The 18,961-nt window shown below is 41.9% G+C and overlaps 1 protein-coding gene across 3 annotated transcripts in view; it reads left to right on the plus strand.

Annotated features, from left to right (window-relative positions):
* Window positions 1-35: 35 nt before the first annotated feature.
* The window catches only part of BEND4 (BEN domain containing 4), a 29,069-nt gene continuing 10,143 nt past the window's right edge, over window positions 36-18,961 (plus strand). The window contains exons 1-3 of one of the 3 annotated variants that reach the window (XM_010710234.3): window positions 37-4,838; window positions 6,421-6,987; window positions 18,368-18,459. In XM_010710234.3, coding sequence (XP_010708536.1) covers window positions 6,429-6,987; window positions 18,368-18,459 — 651 coding nt within the window. In that variant the 5' untranslated portion in view covers window positions 37-4,838; window positions 6,421-6,428. Of the gene's footprint in view, window positions 6,988-18,367; window positions 18,460-18,961 lie in introns of all 3 variants that reach the window. The other 2 variants (XM_031553148.1, XM_031553147.1) reach the window with 2 other exon arrangements.

Here is an 18,961-nt window from a genome sequence, read left to right on the forward strand (position 1 = left end):
CTGGGAACGGGGTGGGGGCGTAACGGGGGCAATAGATGGGCCGCTTCCCCGCGCCGCTTTCGCGGAGCGCCGTTTGGAACGGAGATGAAAATATCTAATATTTTTTCCTGCGAGGTGTAAGATAGCGAGATGCTGAACGCGTATCTTTCTTCTGGCGATGGCTCGGAGTTAAAAACCACGTAGATCTTGATATGCAACCTAAATTTGGCATCAGGAAATGGGAAATTGCATCTTTAAGCAGAGTACAATCAAAAATGAATTACAATAAATCCTATATAATTGCATAGGTCATTCTCTTTAATGAGATTTTATTAACCTGACTGTCAAGCTTTTGAGTCAGGCAGATATTTTATCTTCTTCAACTGATAAAAGTGTCAGCTATAAACCGCCATATAAATATTCATAAATCTACACATCTGTGGCAGCCTATCAGCATCATTCTTTTGGACATTAAAAGCATTCTAATTACTTTCTGTCTAGCAGAGCTGAAATGCTGCCTGTTATAGTATGTGCTTGGCAGGCATGATTGCTTTTGTTTGCCATCACAAATAGCAGCATCCTATTTTATATACTGATGGTCCAGAATACATTCAGGGTTTGACTGAACAGGATGAATATTATGAAGCACCATCTGGTTTTGATAACATCGGGTATATTAACTCATCTGTTAATTTTTGACACATCATTGATTTATTTATTTAGAAAAATTGGATCCTGTTTTGCTATGTTGCTGTTTGCCTTTGTAACGAATGCGATGACATTTCTTTACCGAACAGGGAGATGTGCTGGTTAATAGAATATATGGCTGTGTGTTAAGGCCTGTGTTTCACTCCGAAGCTGCCACACGTGGGATGGATTTATCACCTCTTGTAACAAATAATTCACGTACTTTACCAAAAAAAGTTTAATAGATGAGTATGAAAATTCTCTGCTTTGACGCATGGTCCTGTAATCCGTGGCCGAAGGTCATGTCGGATTTTTTTCTTGAAACTTCCTGTTATTTAGATGCCCAAATGCTGTTATTTCAGCATATTTGTGGCCCTCAATCAAAACACTGCTGATAAATGTGACACCTGCATTTCTTCACAGAAGCAGATCACGCCACGAAGACATTCAGCTGCCTGGTAGGTGACAGATGAGGCCATATTTGCAGCAGAGCTCTCTGGGCTTTGGTGAGCAGAAGTTTGGACTTCCTCCTGCCTCTGTGGCTGTAGGAACCAGGAGCCTGAGCGAGCTCCAGAGTTTGTCACTGAGCTGGGTCTATGCAAGAGAGGATGACCGAGGAGTGGCTGCTTGTGCTTTGCAGACCTCATCACCTGCACGTCAGGCACACTTCCTGATCCCAACATACCTTTCTCACAGCTGAGGCTGCTACCAAGTAGAACAGACAAAATAGGAGAAAGCAAACATGCCACAGTGTGTAGGAGAGGAGTTCTGTGTGAGTTGTCACCACAGTCTGAGCTGTGTGCTGTTATTCTGCAGAGGGCAGGCAGTCCTTACCCTGGCTTCCAGGATTTTCCCCCTTAGGTTATCTGCGGTGTTTTGCAGGTGCTTACTGGAATGAACTGGGAGAGAGCTGCAGTTCTACAGCAACACCTGTTTCAGGGGTTTCCTGCTTTCTGTTGGCATTTCATATGTGTAGGCAACAGAATGTAAACTGACTGGTAAAGTGTCATTCCTGGTATGTCTTAGTCTGGTCTGGCAGCTTAAACACTTGATACAGCTGGTTCTTAATCTTTAGGCACGATGTTTCTGGCATTTATAGATTCAGAGCACCAAGTCTCGTTTTGAGAGTGGGCACCTATAACACAGCCAAAGGGGAAGAGTAAGGATGCCTCCATGTTTTCAAGCATGTGCCAGTGTTCAGAGCTCCTGCCAGGACTAAGAGACTGCCCTGGCCTGGGCTCCAAAACAGCAACAGGGAGAGAGCTGTGGGAAGGATGAAGAGCAGAGCAGGCGTTCTCCACCCTGTCTCATTGCGAAGGAAGGTCCAGCTTGGGACCCCACCTTTCAGGGAAGGCTTCAGCTTGAGAAATGTCGTCTTACTGTGAGAAATGGGAAGCTGTGCTGCAAACACAAGCCTCCCCTTTTCTCAGGTGAGCAGTGCTTGCTATTGCTGCTGCAGTATAAGCCACACTGGTACATTCAAAATGTGGGCAGACACCTGTTTTCTCCTTTGGAGTGTCAATTCTTTATTAGTTCAGTATTTGGAATATTTTCCTGGTATGGAAACAATGTGTATTTTTTATTTTTATTATTGTTTGCATTAAACAGCATGATGGGCTCCAAAAGAAACTTTTTTTCCATAGGAAAGCATGATGTAGACCTTACAATGTGCCTTGAAATTTAAGAAGTGTGTAAGTGGAAAGCAAGACAAGCAGAGCTGTCATAGAGGCAGTAGTTCAGTGCTAAAGACCTGGCATGCTTAACAAGACTAATTAAGCAATTTCTATCGTGTCCAGGCTATGTATGTAATTATATATGTATATATTTGAATAGAGAAGGTGAAGAGCATCAATTTGGCCTTAAGCAAGAAGTTGGAAATACTTATGTGGAGTGGATAGATCAGTTGTGCTGGAGTGTCTCAGTGATCTTCATGTAAAATGCTCACAAAAGCATCCCTTGGTCAGGGTGTCACATGCTCCCAGTTTCGACTCAGGCATTTGCAGCCATGTTGTTGTCTAAACATGTGATGAAAAGATTTGTATACAAGGACAAAGCCATTTGGGGATACAGAGCTGCTACCCCAGGACCTTAAGTAATAGAATACAGTTATTCAACAAATCAAGAGATAAAAATCTGAAACACTGCAAAGTGAAGAGTGAGATTATTGAAACCGAAACTTCAAATCTTATTGAAGATCAAATATGAATGGGTACATTCCCCACGGGGAGAGTGTGTGGCATTTGGCCCCTCTCAGTAGCTCAGTAAAGACATCTTTTTATACCATCCACCTGACGTCACAGAGGAAACCATGGAAAAGCCAACAATTGAATACGGATTTGTTGAGATCCAGGACAGTGTCCTATTAATAAAGCTGTCTGGTTTAAGAATTGAAAAGATCCTCAGGTGTAGAAAAATCTGATGTAGTACCCACCAGCCTTTCCAGACAGCTTTTCTAATGCATTGCCATAGGTCATCAGGTTGAGTTTCATGCGATTGCTCTTACTAAACCCTTGTCTTCAGTCTGGCAGCTGCAGAGACAAAAAAAAAATATATATAAAAAATAATAATTAAAAAAAATAGTATCAATGAGAAAAAGAGGTGAAAATGAAGAACTGTATCTGGGAGTTGGTCCCTCATTTGCCACGTGTATTGTTGTCAGCTGGCTGCTTGCATTCTCAGAGAAATAGTCCATTTAGAACTGCTTACACTTCTGGTGAGTTAATCATCTCCTGTTAGCACTTTATGGGCCTAATGTGGCAAGTCCACCTCCAGGCAGAAGTGGAGCTGAAGTCAATAGAAGTTCTGTGAGACTGAAGACTGCAGGGTCTGACACATTAGAATTACATGGTTGGTGAGCATCGTAATAAGGAAGAGGAGTGTCACAATACAGTTTCAGTAAGTAGTTTATTTCAGTCTGGTGCAGTCATTTCAGCAGAATCCTTCTTTCTTAGAAAATACATACGTTACATTAAATCAATTAAGAATCATAGATCTGTGATTATCCGGTAGTATTCACATAAAAACAATTTTTTGTCATTTATTACTGATTAGACATTGCACGCTGCTTGCGTTTCTAATTACAGTCACCCTGCAAAAGCTGGAATACCAAGCTCTGTAATAAATGCTAAATAGGCAGCATTTGTTTTATTTTCTTTCCATCACAAGGAATAACTGTAGTTGCCATTCTCACTCAGGGTTGTTCAGACTGTGGGTACATGTAGTATTAGTGGTGTACTTTGCAGTGGTACGTGGTTCAACATGGAGCCAGGGTTGTGTGCTGAGGGCATCTCTCACTGTCACTGCCCAGTGGCACTGGCAGAAGGCATTTGCAAATCCTTGTGCTCACGTTTTGTAATAGCCTCACCACTACAGCTTTCATTTTTTACATCCTTGGGTATGGGTTAAAGCTAAGAAAAAAGACTGTAATTGCTGTTATTGTGTCTTTGTAGTAGATCTGATACTGAACTGAAGATTAAATCAATGCTGTCATTTCTGTATGAAATTTCAGCTACGTTTTAAGCCATTATCACAGTGAATGCGTTAACACATTCATTTTTACAACAAAACTAATCACTAATTTTATCTTTACTGATGGCAGTATTTATTAAAGTGTTCTTCAGAACTGGTATTTGAAATGGCAGGTTACTCCTGGCCGTGTTTTAGCAGAAGCCATAATACTAGAATAGCGTCTCCTATGCAAATCTAATCCCTTTTCAGTTGTTTCATTCATTTTTCGTCCCCTTGCAAGAAAGATATGCAAAAAAACTGAGTAACTGTTTTGTCAACAGGGACCATAATGATTAAAATACAAACAGTAAATATGACTTCAGGTCTGGAATCGGATTATAGGATTAAAATGAATGAAAAACTGTTCTGTAGAAGGATTGCAAAGTTCCAATCAATATCCTCTCGTATTTTTAAAGGGAAAATATGTGAAGTAAAGACATAAGGCAAAGAAAGCACAAGTTGAGAGTGTTAGTGGTATTTTAGTTTCACGATTTCCTTTCTTGTCCGTAGGTACCAGTTAGAAAGCTGCAGTGTCACCAGGACTCCTTGCTTTTGGAAGTGACAGTGGGTATAGAGGCTACCAAGCACCCAAGCATTTTTGACGACAGAAAGATGTGTCGAAGGGATCTGTCCTGCTTGGTCAGAACTCAAAGTGAGGGTGTGATGTGAGTTGCTGGTACAGATTGTGGGGCTGCTCAGAGCTGTCTCAGAGCCCCCTGTTCTTCACGTGCTGATGTGCTCTCATCTTGTTCCCAGCCATCTCAGAACACTGCACTGTATGTTCCCTTCTGTCTTCCTCATGCTTCTCTTCTTACCTGTGAGTCCTCAGGAGATGACACCCTTGGGTTGTGTGTCAGCGAGGTCTACTCCATTTGTATGCTGCCTTAGTTCTTTCTTCCTTATTGACGGCTGGAGGATGGTAAAATTCCAAATTAGTGTCATTTCAGATATTCTGCAAGATAGCAGTTCTAACCTCAGGATGATGTAATTTTCCACCAGCAAACAAAACTCCAGGGTCATGGAGAAGTACTGTGAAAAGTACCATCTCTTAAAGAACTGAATTCCCGAAGTTTCTGGTCTTTACATGTTATCAGCATGACGAGGCTGTGGTTTTCATCTCTAGTGACGAGGTTAAGTTAAGTGAAGGTTTGGGGTGCTTAGTTCCATACATCTGTAGCAGGTTGCCTTTTCAAAAGTGAATGCGTTTGTCACTTACTAAAAGTCAAGCCTGTCTGAGAAGAGCTCTCCAAATTTGGCAGTGCTTAAATCTACCACTTTTTTTATTTCCTGCAAAATGTTAGTTACATCTTTCAGATGCCTAGAGGAACTCGGCTATAAGCTGTAAATAATTTTTTTAAAGACACTGATATCAGGGAAAGTAGCAGGTCATACCATAAATCAGAGCCAAACGCATTGGCCATTTGCATTTAGTGCAGGCACTGTTATAGCTGCTTGACTCTGCACACATAGATCCTGCAGAAGTAAGCCATCCTGTAGTGGTGTATTTTGCTCCTCCTGTCATTAGAGGCAGGTCCAGGTGTTTGTGGCCTGGCATGCTTCCTTGCTTCCAGAAACTGCTCAGCCCCTTTTATCTGCTGTGAGATAGCAGCATGGCCACAACTTTGTGGGCAGTCACAACAGAAAGCATTGCTCCCGAATCTTTTCTGGACCTCTTTGGAAGCTAAAACAAAAGGAGCCATTAAAGACCATGTAATTGGAGTGGGTCTCATCAAGTGGCCTATGCCCAATGTCAGGTAAGTGTGGCAAAAGTGAAGGGGAGAAAAACTGAAGCTTGGAAGCCTTGTTGGAGAGGAGCAGGGAATAGGAGGAAGGTGTAGCACAAAGTCCTTCAGATAGGTACAGGCAATGCTCACTACTGCTTGAAATCTGCTTCAAAAGAAATACTCCCGTGAACTTTTATTGTGGCAAATTGAATGGAATTTGTATTTTTTCCCCATTTCTCTGTCTTAATCTCTCTGAAAGAACATGGCACTAAGCACTGACTATCATCACAGTGCTTTTCTGGTTAACAGCAAGGGCACAAGGGCACTCTCAAAATAGAAGCAAAGTCAGGATTGTTTTAAATCGCAGTGTTGCAGAAGTATTAAAGCAGAAGCCATAATTTTAATATGTTCAGAAATAAAATGCCTGCTACTGTAAATGGTTGCATACATTCATCTAGCTGCTGCTGCCTGGCATAACTTTTTGCGTTAGGTTGTTGTGATTCATCTTTTTTTTTTGTTTCAGAGAGTCGAATGATTCTGGATGCCTTTGCCCAACAATGCAGCCGGGTTCTAAGTCTTTTAAATTGTGGTGGAAAACTACTGGACAACAATCACTCTCAGTCAATGATTTCTTGTATAAAGCAGGAAAACCCAAATTATAGTGAAAGACAAGAGCAATGTCAGCTTGGAAAAATGGTCCATAGTCAGACGTCAGACATTTTAGACATAGAGATGCAGTATATGCAAAAGAAACAACAAACCTCAGCCTTTCTGAGAGTTTTTACTGATTCGCTTCAGAACTATTTGCTTTCTGGGAGCTTCCCTTCTCAGAACACCTCATCAGTAAATGATTTTAGCCATTTGGCAGATGTGGATCCACTTTCAACCTCTCCAGTACACACTTTAGGTGGATGGACATCTCCAGCAACTTCTGAATCTCATGGTCACCCATCATCTTCTACGCTTCCAGAAGAGGAAGAGGAGGAGGAAGAGGAAGGTTACTGCCCTCGGTGTCAAGAGCTTGAACAGGAGGTAATTTCATTGCAACAAGAAAATGAGGAGCTTCGTAGAAAACTGGAGAGCATTCCAGGTAAACAATCCTCTACTATATAATATTTTCAGTTAGTGATAGAAGTAGTTGAGGTGATAAACTGTTTTACATTCTAGTTGTTTGTTTTTTTTTTTAAGTTTGCAGTCATAGTTATAAAACACTGGCATTTGTCTCTATCCTAAATTCCTATAGCTGTGCCCACTGAAAAATATCTGCTGTTACTTATTCGTGTGAACTGTGAATTCTAGACTGATGAGCAGTGTTCAGGATGGGATATGCTTGTAATTTCAAATTCCAAGCATCAGGTGGTTTATCATGGTAATTTCAAATATATGCTTTTATACCTAATTGCCTGTGTTGTTCTCTAAGTAATGTTGCAGCTTATGGATCTAATTCCCCTTGGGGGCTCCTGATTTGGTTACTTAATGAAGCTATTCAAAGTTTTATCCTTACCTTTAACAAAATGAGTTCAGCTTTTGTATTGAACAGTATCTCTTAAGTGGCTCTTAGTTCTGTGAGAGGTATAGATATATCTCCCCCCATTCACCTTCCAATAAAACCCAGGGAACAAAAGACTTAGCAACTTCTTCAGTGCAACACTGGAGGAAAGAAAGCAGACAGAATAACCTCATCCAATAGAATTGTCTGTGAAAACCTTTTCATATCTCTTTAAATGTTAGACTCTTTAGACTGCTCACTATTAAGATGCATTGAGATACTTGAAGAGTGGGATCAGATGAGAACAAAGTATCTTAAGCCCGCATCCTTTAAACTTGAAGGACAAGCGAAAATGCACCTCAAGTAATACTTAAAGCAATTAGAAGTTATCGAAGAAAATACATGTACACCATACTTTTTTTTCCAGCGCATCTCTGAATGCTAGGGAGGTACAGCCTTGCTTACTAAACTTTGCAGTGCTAGGAGTAGATGCATGCAAAGTTCGTTAAACAGATCTCTAACTGGCAGGAAGGTACCAATACCTCAGCACAGACTGCAAGAAAGAAAATACTCCAAAGCTGCTAACTGTGCAGAAAGGAAGAAGGCAGCATCCTGAATACTTAGTCTCAAAATCTGACCAAAAAGCAATCAGGAAAGAAGCTTTCATTGTCATGATTCTCCCCAGTTATCATTAATTATTTGCATTGTGTTTTCCTTTATGTATTGGTCCCTTGGTGGTACAAGCAAATCACATAACCAACATTGTTCAGAGTAGAGGAAACTCAACATTTAGAATACTTCCCCATACCACTCCCAAAATCTGGAGTCACTCATATGCTCTTGCTGGATTTAGTAGTGGTTTGTACATCACATGGAAACACTGTGTGATGGCGTTGCGTGAACTTTAGCTCCTGCTGAATTTTAGTTTTAGAAACATGAGATCAGAAATCAGTTGGATTTCTGTTAGGATCTATAATTTGACCTGCCAACTTTCAGTCAGTGACTTGTATTGAACCCACTTTCTTTTTTACTTTGATTAAAGCATAACATTTATGGAAGTAACATCCCAGAAAGCCACCAGTGCTGATCTGTAGACAAGTGGCTCTGCCTCTTTCCTCAATGACTGACTCCAGCAGTTACTCATATGGGTAAAAGTGTGTGCCTCATTCCCTACTTGGCTATCTGAAATCAGCTTCCATCCAAACTTGTATGCTTTGCTCTGCTAAATCAAGTGATGTGTACCACGAAGTACTTTTTCCAGATGAAGGTGCTTAGAAATTGAAAGCTGGCTTAATTTTCATCTTTAGATGACCTAAAGCAGACAGAGCTATTTAAAGCTACCAGCACATATTGGATCCTTCTTTGTAGCTCTTTTCTCCCCTCTGCTCATTTCTTTAAAGTTTGGGCACTGGAAATATGTACAATATGCTCATATCTGCCTGACTGAAGGAGGAATAGTCTCTTCGTTTCCCAGAAGGCAGCTTCTCCCTACATTTCTTCTTACACATACCCACTTTGTCTTTGGCTGTATTAATTTACTGCATGATCCAGGTTGCTTTGGATACACTACTTTTCCCGCTGTTCGCTGGTTCACAAATTTTTGAATTATCCATAGTATTTTTGGTTTTTTTTAATTAACTTCCTGATCCTGGTTAGAACTGATGAATGTTACTGAGACTGCTATCAGTCCCTGTAGAAACTTGCTAGAAATACATTTATTCAGGATAATTCCCCCAGTGACAAACACTAGAGATGTCAGCAGCAGTTTCTTAATGAATGTGTGCTATAGTCTACTGATGTTGTATGTTGCTGTTTTTGCAGTCAGGTAACACATGGTAGTTAAAAGCCCTTCAGGAGTCCACGTATATTGTATTTGTTCAACCAAACTTTTTCAATCGAACCTCAGTAAAGAACAGCAGTCAGGTTAGTCTGATGGGATCCACATTCCACATTTTGGCTGGCATTCATTTTATTCATACTCTTTGGCTCTTTGTTAATCAAATCCCATTGAGTTTACCTGTTGCAGAGTTAATGCCAGCCCAAGGAAACAGTGCTCACGTGGGTCATCATGGTTACCCTTCCTCTCACTTTAAAAGTGAGGAAAGTTACGGAGACACAGTCTCTGTCACCCCCCAGCAATACTGAAACGCCTTGTTAGTGGTGTGTCAGAGAAAGCAGGAAAAAACTAAAATAAATGTGCAAGGATGAATGACTTCACCAGCCAACATAATACAATCACAAGTCACCTGATACTGTCTGGGTGACATATAAGTATAGGCTTGAAGTGTTGGAGTGAACATCAAGAGTCACACGAAGTCCCGTATGACTTTGCTGCATGCCAGGCCGAGATCTGGGCTCTCTGACAGTCCCACAGCTGCCACTGGGTGACTTTAAGCAATTCAAGATTTTGTCTGAGTATTTCTGCCTCACGTTCTGGTTCTGCTCTAGCCATGTTCTGCTACCAGAGCTGCTGACAGAAATTGCCCCATAACTTAAAATGCTCAGCTCCGTATGTAAGCAGGGACAGTGCCCAGAGCTGATCAAGGCATTTCTGGCTCTTTTCTGAGGCATCAGGCTTACCTGAAAGCAAAATGTCTCAATGGTGTTGGTCCCACCTACTGCTTCAGAGCCATCTTGGAGCACAAGCCTCCTTCCCTGCTCCTGAGTGCATCTCACACTTGTATCCAGCAGGCCAAGCAGGGTCGTGAGTGCAGAGAAATTCCTCCATAAGGGCAACTGACGTAGCATTGAGGCAGCTGAGTTAGTATGGAGGCAATGGTACCATGCTACTCAGCTGCTGAAGCAGTGCTGTGCTGGCTTTGTGTTGGCCCTGTCAGGAACTCCTGCTGTGCCTGAGGGGCAATGAGGACTGCCCGGTGCCTGCAGCATGGGAATTGAGGCTCATGCTAGCAGCAGTATAAGCAAGATGAAAGCACCAGCCTGACCCTTCTGTTCTATAACTGTGAATGAATCACTTCATCCCTTTCCTGAAATACTTACCTTTTCTTTTTTTGCGTTCCGTATGGAAAGGGCCTTTCAAAATCCCTGAGAGTTTGCGTGCTAATAATACCTGCCCTGCACGTCTGACTGGAGATCTGCAGAGCGCTATTTGCATTGCGTGCAGAAAGACAGCCAGGAAAAGTGTCTCTTCAGGAAATCTGAAGGCAACCAATTCTGTTTTTTAACAGATATTATAAAAACAGTATCTTGGACACAGAAAATAAGATTTGTCTCTTTCCAGCACTCTTCCCTGTAGCCCTTTTGAGATAGGTGCCCTCCGGTACTCTCTTACCCATAGCCTAACATCATCCATTTGGATGATCACCACTGGAGAAAAATGATTACATGGATGAAATATTGCTTACGTTTTATTTGTGTTTGTTTTTTCTCAAAAAATACCCATTTGTCTGAAACAATACCTAAATTTGTATGAAATCGTTATTTTTTCGGCTATGTGAATATATGAAGAAAAACTTGTATTTCAGTGCTTTTGTTGATGTTTTGCAGTTTGTGCAGTTTTCTCTGGGTTGTTTTGTTTGTTTGTTTTCTAAGACAGAAGCTCTGAGTGTTGTAAGTGTTCAATTCAAAAAAGGATTTTTGTTCGGTGTGTTTTCTCATTTTGGAGAACAATTTTAGAAGGATTAGGTAATTCCTGGAGGAAGTTTGGCAAACTTGCCATTAGCTCTTTAAGGTTCTAAGACCGTAAAAAGCAGAGTAAATCCATCTGTATGAGGGAGAAAATGTGGCCTAATCTCCTTCTTCTGTATTAAAATTACCAGGGCTGCGATCCATTCCCAAAACTAAAATTAAAGATTTATTTGTGAAACTGCAGGTAAGACCTGGATCTAGCTCATATAATAGGTAAGATTATTATGCAGTTCTCCTTCACTGTTGTCAGCAGGGTTTTCTCATGGCTTTTTGCCTAGAAGGGAGGAGACAGATACCTCTGCGTGTTTGAAGCAAAGGTGTGGGGTCATGTGTGGGGGTTTGCCTCTTGGTGCTCTTGCTTTGCTGTATGATTTCAGGCAAACCAGCCAGAAAGGCACAAGGAAGTAAGACAAAGTGATCTGTGATGACTGCAGTAATTACTCTTTCCTCATTGGCCCAACAGCAGAAGGAGGAAGAACAGGGGTGAACAAAACCCTCAAATGTAGAGGTGATAATATAAGAAGGTGCTGGTGCTAGCTGAAAGTAGCCAAAGCAAAGCAGGGTTTGCAGATAAAGTTAATATCAGGGTAGTGAAAAAGTCAGATAAATTTTCCTGAACATTTTGTGTGCCCAGGGCTTGACTTTTTCTCCCTAAGTCGGATGATCTAATAAGACACTACGTTCCTCTAGAAATCCTGTCTCTTTTACACTTTCAGAGCATCACATTTCTAAAGAGCCTACTACAGCAACAGCAGAGATAAAGCAGCCATCAAGGGTTATGATGAACAGTTTTTCATGTCTCTTTTTGTTCTTTTTTCTTGATGTTCGTGCTTAACCAGTTCCATGGTTTCCCTTGAAGCTTGGGATGTTTTGGTCTGATCTCTGGCCTGTTCAGCTTCAAAGTGTGAGGTTCCCTTACCCTACAAGCTTCAACTGCAGCTGCCACCAGCTTTAGCGGGACTCTTCTGCAAGAGGGCCCACTTGAATCCTCCTAGCATGGCTCTGCTTTCAACTTCAGTGTGCAGCTAACTCACCCAACCAGCCTGAGCTTAATAACACCTAAGTGTGGCACACCGGAGCTTTATTATGGCTTTTTGTCCCATTCACTGTTAGGTTTGCCCTTGTGAAAACCCATGGGAATTTGTGCAGGCAGGCTTTCTTGGAGATTTGCAGAGAGGTTTGGTTGACTTGTCATAGAATCCTTAGAATTGGAAGGGACCTTTAATGGTCATCTAGTCCTGCTCCCCTGCAATGAACAGGGACATCCGCAGCTCCGTCAGTTTGCTCAGAGCCCCATCCAGCCTGGCCTTGAAAGTCTTCAGCAACGGGGCTTCTACCACCTCTCTGGGCAACCTGTTCCAGTGCTTCACCGCGATCAGCCTTCTCTTCTCCAAGCTGTTCTCCAGCCCCTGCTCTCTCAGCCTGTCCACAGAGAGGATGTCTTCCATCCCTTGGATCATTTCTGTGGCTCTCCTCTGGATGTGCTCCAGCAGGTCCATGTCTCTCCTGTACTGAGGACTCCGCATGTGGACGCAGTACTCCAGGTGAGACCTCAGTAGAGGCAGAGTAAAAGGGCAGGATCACTTCCCTCACTCTGCTGGTGGTGCTTCTTTTGATCTTCTTTTGATGCAGCCGAGGATATGGTTGGCTTTCTGGGCTGTGAGGGCTCACTACTGGCTCATGTCCAGCTTGCCATTCGCCCGTACCCCCATGTCCTTCATGGCAGGGCTGTGCTCAATCCTTTCATTCCCCAGCTTGTCTGGCTTGTCCAGCTGTCTGGACTTGGGTTTGTGTTTTTATTAAGGTCAGGCCTTAGTATTTGTGTGACACACTCTGTGGTTCCTGCTTCCTGGAAGTTCTTGGTTTCACTGTTACTTGTTAGCAGTGTAAATGCATATGGTGTTTGATAGGAGAGGTCCCTGTCCTGCAGACTTTGCAGCTGTAGCTGAGACTTGAAGGAGAATAGGCAACTTCTATTAACTCAGTGGAGAGGGAAGGAGCAGAGGCAGAAATAAAAGCCATGGGAGGTTGGGAAGCAGCACATTCTTTTTTCTGAAAGAAATGTTTGTGCAAAAGAAAATGAAGAGAAATAAAATGCCTCTTCAGATTCAGATTTACAGAAGTAACATGGTTTTTCACTCTACCTGGAAAGCAAAAGTGAGAGAGATTTTAGAAGTAAGAGGATATCTGCTGTCTTTTTTTGCTTCCTTCCCTGCTTTCAGCAGTGGTGATGGGCCACTTCAGCCAATCTTTAATGCCCTTGTGCATGTAATGTTGATTCCTCAGCTCTCAGCTTTCTGCTGTCTGCTCTCACTAAAAAAGAGAGCTGCTTTTATTTTGCCGCCCAATTAAAAGAATCCAAATTTGCCAGGACTTGAGCACTGAGATCTGGAACTCATTACTAATTCCATCTCTCATCGCCCTTCAATCTTTTTCAAATTCAACACACCTCAGCTTCTCTTTACAGGTTATCTACACCGCTTTCATCTCACTATTGAAATAAATGTGTGTATAGGCTGAAATGAGACAAGTTATGTTACGCTGCACACTTGTCCAAATCTCACACAGGGAAGGGTCTCAATTAATGTTATAAGAAATTCACCTTTTCAGTAGGTCCCATATCATATGTCACATCTTTTTGACAGTCAGACATCACTTTAGAAATGCCCTGAAATGAACTTCAAGTGAAGAATAGCTCAAGGTCAAGCAAAGGAGGACACATTGCAGTGACAAGCAAGTCTTAATGAACAGCTGTCAGTCTGAATGGGACGGATGTGCATATGCACACTTCCCAATTTTGTGATGCTGAGATCCATGCTCTGCTCTGTGAGGCACAGGGAGAAATGCTAGCTAGTATCAGCTTCAGACCACCACATCTCATTAAGGAACAGAATAACCAGATTTCTTGCCACCTGCTTACTTGGGAGGTCAGAGCCCCACCTGCATTGTGTTGCAATGGAGGCCATGTTTTGACAGGTCAGAGCACAAGTGATGATGAGTCAATGTTTATAATGAGAAGAATGAGTGCAGACCAAACCAATGCTACAAATATTCTTGGCACTTTATGAAAATCTGGCTTCACAGAACCAAAGAATATTGTTGGAACTGAGAGTAAAAAAGAAAGGGTGGATGATAATTGGGAAATATTAAAAGCATTTTATTGAAGACTATGTAGGAGGTGGAGATTCCTGCTGGTTACAGAAATGGCAACATAGTGGGACAGCAAAGGGACAATTAGAAACGTAATAAATGAAGTAAAGTTGGTAGTAGTGAATAAAAGGCAGAGATGAGAAACAGTAGAAAATGAATAATTAAAAAAAGCATCTGGAGCCTTCTGTGAAGGAGTTGCTTTCCTGGCAAATTAGGAAGGTTAGTGTTTGGCTTAGCAAAGAGAAAATTGAGAAACAATCTGGCTGCTGACTGTAAGTGCGTAACAGGGAACAAGCACTTGTCCTCCAGAAGTCTGAGGAAGCACAACAGAAGAAAAAGAAAATTGCAAACCTGAAATAAGGTGTGCATTTTTAATGGAGAATTAGTAGGTACCAATAAATAACCAGCCAAGAGTAGACCCTGCATAGCTAGGATACCTTGAACTGCTTTTTACCAGCTCACACCATCTGCAGGGTGAGTGAGGTTTGGGAAACTTTTTGTAGCCAGTATAGTTGGTGGCTGATACAGCCAACTGTTTATTAGAAAATAGGCTGTTCCACAGAGAAAGCTGTGACAAGCGATGCCAAAGGAACACTTGTTACAGCATTCGGTAACAAAGTTTACTGTGTGGAATAACAATGAGGTCTGTAACTTTGATCAATTAACAATGAAGCTCTGCCACCTCTGAGCGTGTTCTGCTTGGTCTCTACTCTGCATCTCAGCGTGGCCAGCCTTTCCAACATACTAAATTCTCCTAGCACCTCCTCGCCGTCGAGCTTGCTCGGAGATCTCACTCCTTCGTCACTCCCTGCAGGCCAGGTTGCTGTGCCGCTGTCTTTCCTGAGTCACACAGAAGGTAAGGGCATGGGAACTTCTTCCTAATGGGCAGGAAAATTACTGCCTCCCTCCAGGCTTTCTACTAAATCAGATCAAGCTGATACTACATTAGTGTCTTCCACTTTGGTTACAGTAAGCACAGGTTCCTGTTAGTAATGCCACTGACGTTACCTGATACATGCAGAAGCATGCAGAGAATTGGCTGTCCAGGTTATGATCCTGTTAACTCTCTAAAGACTAAATCAAAGCAAAATAAACACAGAATGCATAAGTGAGCAGGTTTACATCTTTATTCATACTCGTTGGGAACCACAGGCTCTTCTAAAGTTACATTTACTACAGAGGTCAGAGGAAACACTTCCTCTTATCTCTCAACAAAGGGGGTATTTGTAAAGCGCAGTAAAGGGCATGGAACCAAACCTGAACCTTTGCCTCTGGGGCCTTGCACTGCCCTCTTTGAGGCTTCACTTTTGGGTTTAGTGAAATGGCAACCCGAGAAGCCTGAGTCACAAGCAGCATGTGGTGTTTGAAAGGCAGGGGTTATTTGTACCAACAGCAAGCTGTGTGATGCATGAGGATTTTATGGGTCAAAAGTGGTAAGAGACCTTCAGTTACCAAAACGATACAAAAATCATACAGTTTTGTGCTTGAAACTTTATTGCTTTTGTGAAGGTAGAATTATTTATATACTTCAGCCAGCTTTTAGCACTTTTATATTTTTCACCAGCAGTGTGAAAGCATTTTGTCAGCAGAGAACATTTAGAGCTGTACTTGTACCAGGGACACAACAGGTTGAATACTTTCCTTTTGTGTTCTCACTTTTGCCCCATTCATTTGGAAGAACGCAGAAGAATGCTTCACAAGGCCTGGAGATCACTGAAGCTCCAGGGAAGAACTGATGCTTTGGCAGCTGTATGTGCTCAGTGAAATTGCTAAGCAAAAAGGGATACATTCAGAGCAGTGACTTCCAACGACAGGAGCAGGATTCTTCTCATGTTCTTCATGTTTCCCAGCTATTCCTCAGCTATCGTCCAGGTCTGAGCATCTTTTCTTTCCAGCAATGGTGTGATCACCCATCATATTCTTTTGCACTCTTCCTGTAACCTGCCAGAAGATCCCAGGTATCTGAGTAGGAGGTTTTGGTGACCCTATCACACAGGTTCTGAAGTTTCCCGGAACAAGTCTTCGTGACACTTGTGTTCCCTGGACATGTATTTAAACATGGAGTAACCTGTGCATGGGCATCCCCAGCTCAGGCTTAATTTTGGACACATCAGACAGCAAACACAGGCAAAAACAATGTGTTTTGAGTAGGGCACAGTTTCAGTTTGTCTACTAGAACACCTCCAGCCTCATGCTAATCAGTCAAATAGTTAAAAGGAGCTTTCTCCTCTTCACCAGGCTATGATGTTCTCAGTCAGCATTTAATTTTCTGCAGGGACTTGGACAGCACTGTTTTGTTGAGCTCTTCAGGCAAGTGGCAGTCACCTAGCACAGGACCACAGGGACTTGGTTGTGCTGAACAAAATGTAAGGAAATGATATTCAAATACCGTCTCATCCTTTAGCCTGTCCATAGGGACAAAAAGATTTATATATCTTTTTTCTCCATAACCTTTCCTGTATATAAAAATGGGGAAGCAGAAAAGCCAAATCTTTCTATGCCCTCTGAAGAATATCCAATCTACCACCTGTAGTTAGCACGTTTTTCTCCTTTATTCCACCTAAGAACTTATTGTACTGTTTATTTTTGATTGCTGCTAGAGGCTGCAGCACAGCTGCCATTATAAGGTTACCGAGCAGGTTGGTGAAACTATTAAGCTTGACTGCCATTCTGACTTCTTCAAAATCAAAACATTTTCCAAAGCCATCTGATGACTTACTTTAAAAGGCTCTTTTTTTTCCCTACAAAAAAGCACACATACTCTCTTCCTCATACACTTCAGCAGTGTCACTACGTAGCACCTACACCGCTGGTCTAGTAATAAGCAGTGAGATCGCCAGAGATATTAAACAGTCCAGGTCACTGGAAGTGCTAACTTTTGTCCAGCGCATAAGCTCACAGCTTCATGGCAAAGTACTTACATGTTATATCAAATTACATAGGAGTCTTTACAGATATGTCAGCCTGAGGTGAAACGATCTGGTAGGAATTTGTTACCCATGCCAGGGACTCTGCACGGCTTTGTGTGCAGACCACTGAGTACGACACTGCTTCGCACAGGGCTAAGCAGAGAGCACTGCCTAGGCAGGGGCTTGTTATTACCCACTGGGAGTGCTCAGGAAAGAGTGCAAAACACTGGGGGAAGGCTACTGTAAATCCTGCCTTCATACAATGTTGTGCTTGCTTTCTGACTGCCAGCTTGAGACAAAGCCCCAGATGCCAGCTGTAAAGGCTGGAAACTAAGAAATAAATAAGGAGGAACACTGAGATTTCTCTTTCTGGATTTTTAGCTGAAGCTAAGAACATCCGTGAATATTTTACTGAAACAAGGCACACAAAATGGGAGACCGATACCTTTAAAAGGATACTTATTTAGTCTTGGAGGAGTCAGTTTTAATGTTGGATTAATATCTGTTTAAGTCTCCTACTGTGTTTCAGGCTCAGGAGAAAAGCAGTGTCTCTCAAAAATGCTCCGGAGTTAATCAGGGATGTGGCAGCATCTGCTTAAGAGAGACCTGTAATTGAATCATCCCTAATTAACCTATCACCTCAGCAGAAGGGAATAGGATGTTGGTACAACTTACTGAAGTGGATGAGAGCAATGGGAATGAGAAGGGGGAAGGATGAGGGAAAGACAAATAAAGCAATTTGCCTATCACCTACTTTTATTTAAAAAATTGGAAAAAGGAAGGGAAAAGAAATTAAAGCATATGAATCATTAAATCTGTATGGTATAGTTAATCATGCTGTGGTTTCAGAAACATTAGAGCATGTTTATGTGTTAATCATTGCATGGTTTAGATCCTTGAATGTTTTCTTGCTTGTACGGTTTGGGCTGTTTATCGTATTTACAGATATTTTTCCTATTATTACTGCTGATCTAATTTGCATTTGTAATAATTTGTAATAATTGTCATTTCAAACTAGAGAAAGCCTAGTTTACAAACTAGCGGGTGGAAAATAAAATGAATGTCAGAGATCTCCACATAGGAAATAATAATACAGCGTCAGCTGTGTATTTATTGAATGAAATGACAGCACAGATCAAAATGAGGAATATTTCCCATTTGAAATAAATCTCACAGAGGTACACAAATCCTGAATAACATTGCTTGATTTAATATTGTTTTCCTATTTTGTGCTAGCTGGCTAATATACAGTAATTGCCATTTGTTTCATGCAGTGCCCTGCCAGACTGTTTTAGATTACTTGAAGACTGTACTTCAGCATCACAACCAACTTATGGTACCACAGCCAACAGACCATCCAACTGAGGTAGTATACAGTGAAGACAAGATACTTATTTTTGTGTCTGAAAATTCATTGAAAACAAGTAGGAAAATAAATTAGAAGTTGCTGGAAGAATACATGTAATAGTAAAATATGTAAAATCTTTTATTAAACTGTCATTCTTGGTACAGTAATCCCCAAAATGTAAGAGCGTCATCACTAGTGCATCTGCATCCATCCCACTTGGGGAATTTTCTCTCCCCTTCCCTTGGGAACGTGATTGATGAGTTACAGGTGGACTTCAGGCTGGGGCTTGTCTGGTGAATGCTGTAGCTGGATGCAGAGAGCCTGGTGAAGCCCCCTCCTCCTTCTCCCAGCCAAGCGGATGCTACTGGTTGGCCAAACACGAGGGCTAAGGCACTGTCAGCTCGGAGAGAGAGATGGAGGAAGTGGGGAGTTTGTAGCCAACAAATGCTTTGTAAAGAAAAAAAAGTGGGGCTGCCTCCAACTTCCCACAAAGCCTCCTGTTGTCTAATGTGGCCCTGAG

Source organism: Meleagris gallopavo, chromosome 4 (genome assembly GCF_000146605.3).
Source record: "Meleagris gallopavo isolate NT-WF06-2002-E0010 breed Aviagen turkey brand Nicholas breeding stock chromosome 4, Turkey_5.1, whole genome shotgun sequence".
In the NCBI taxonomy this organism is placed as follows: Eukaryota; Metazoa; Chordata; class Aves; order Galliformes; family Phasianidae; genus Meleagris; species Meleagris gallopavo.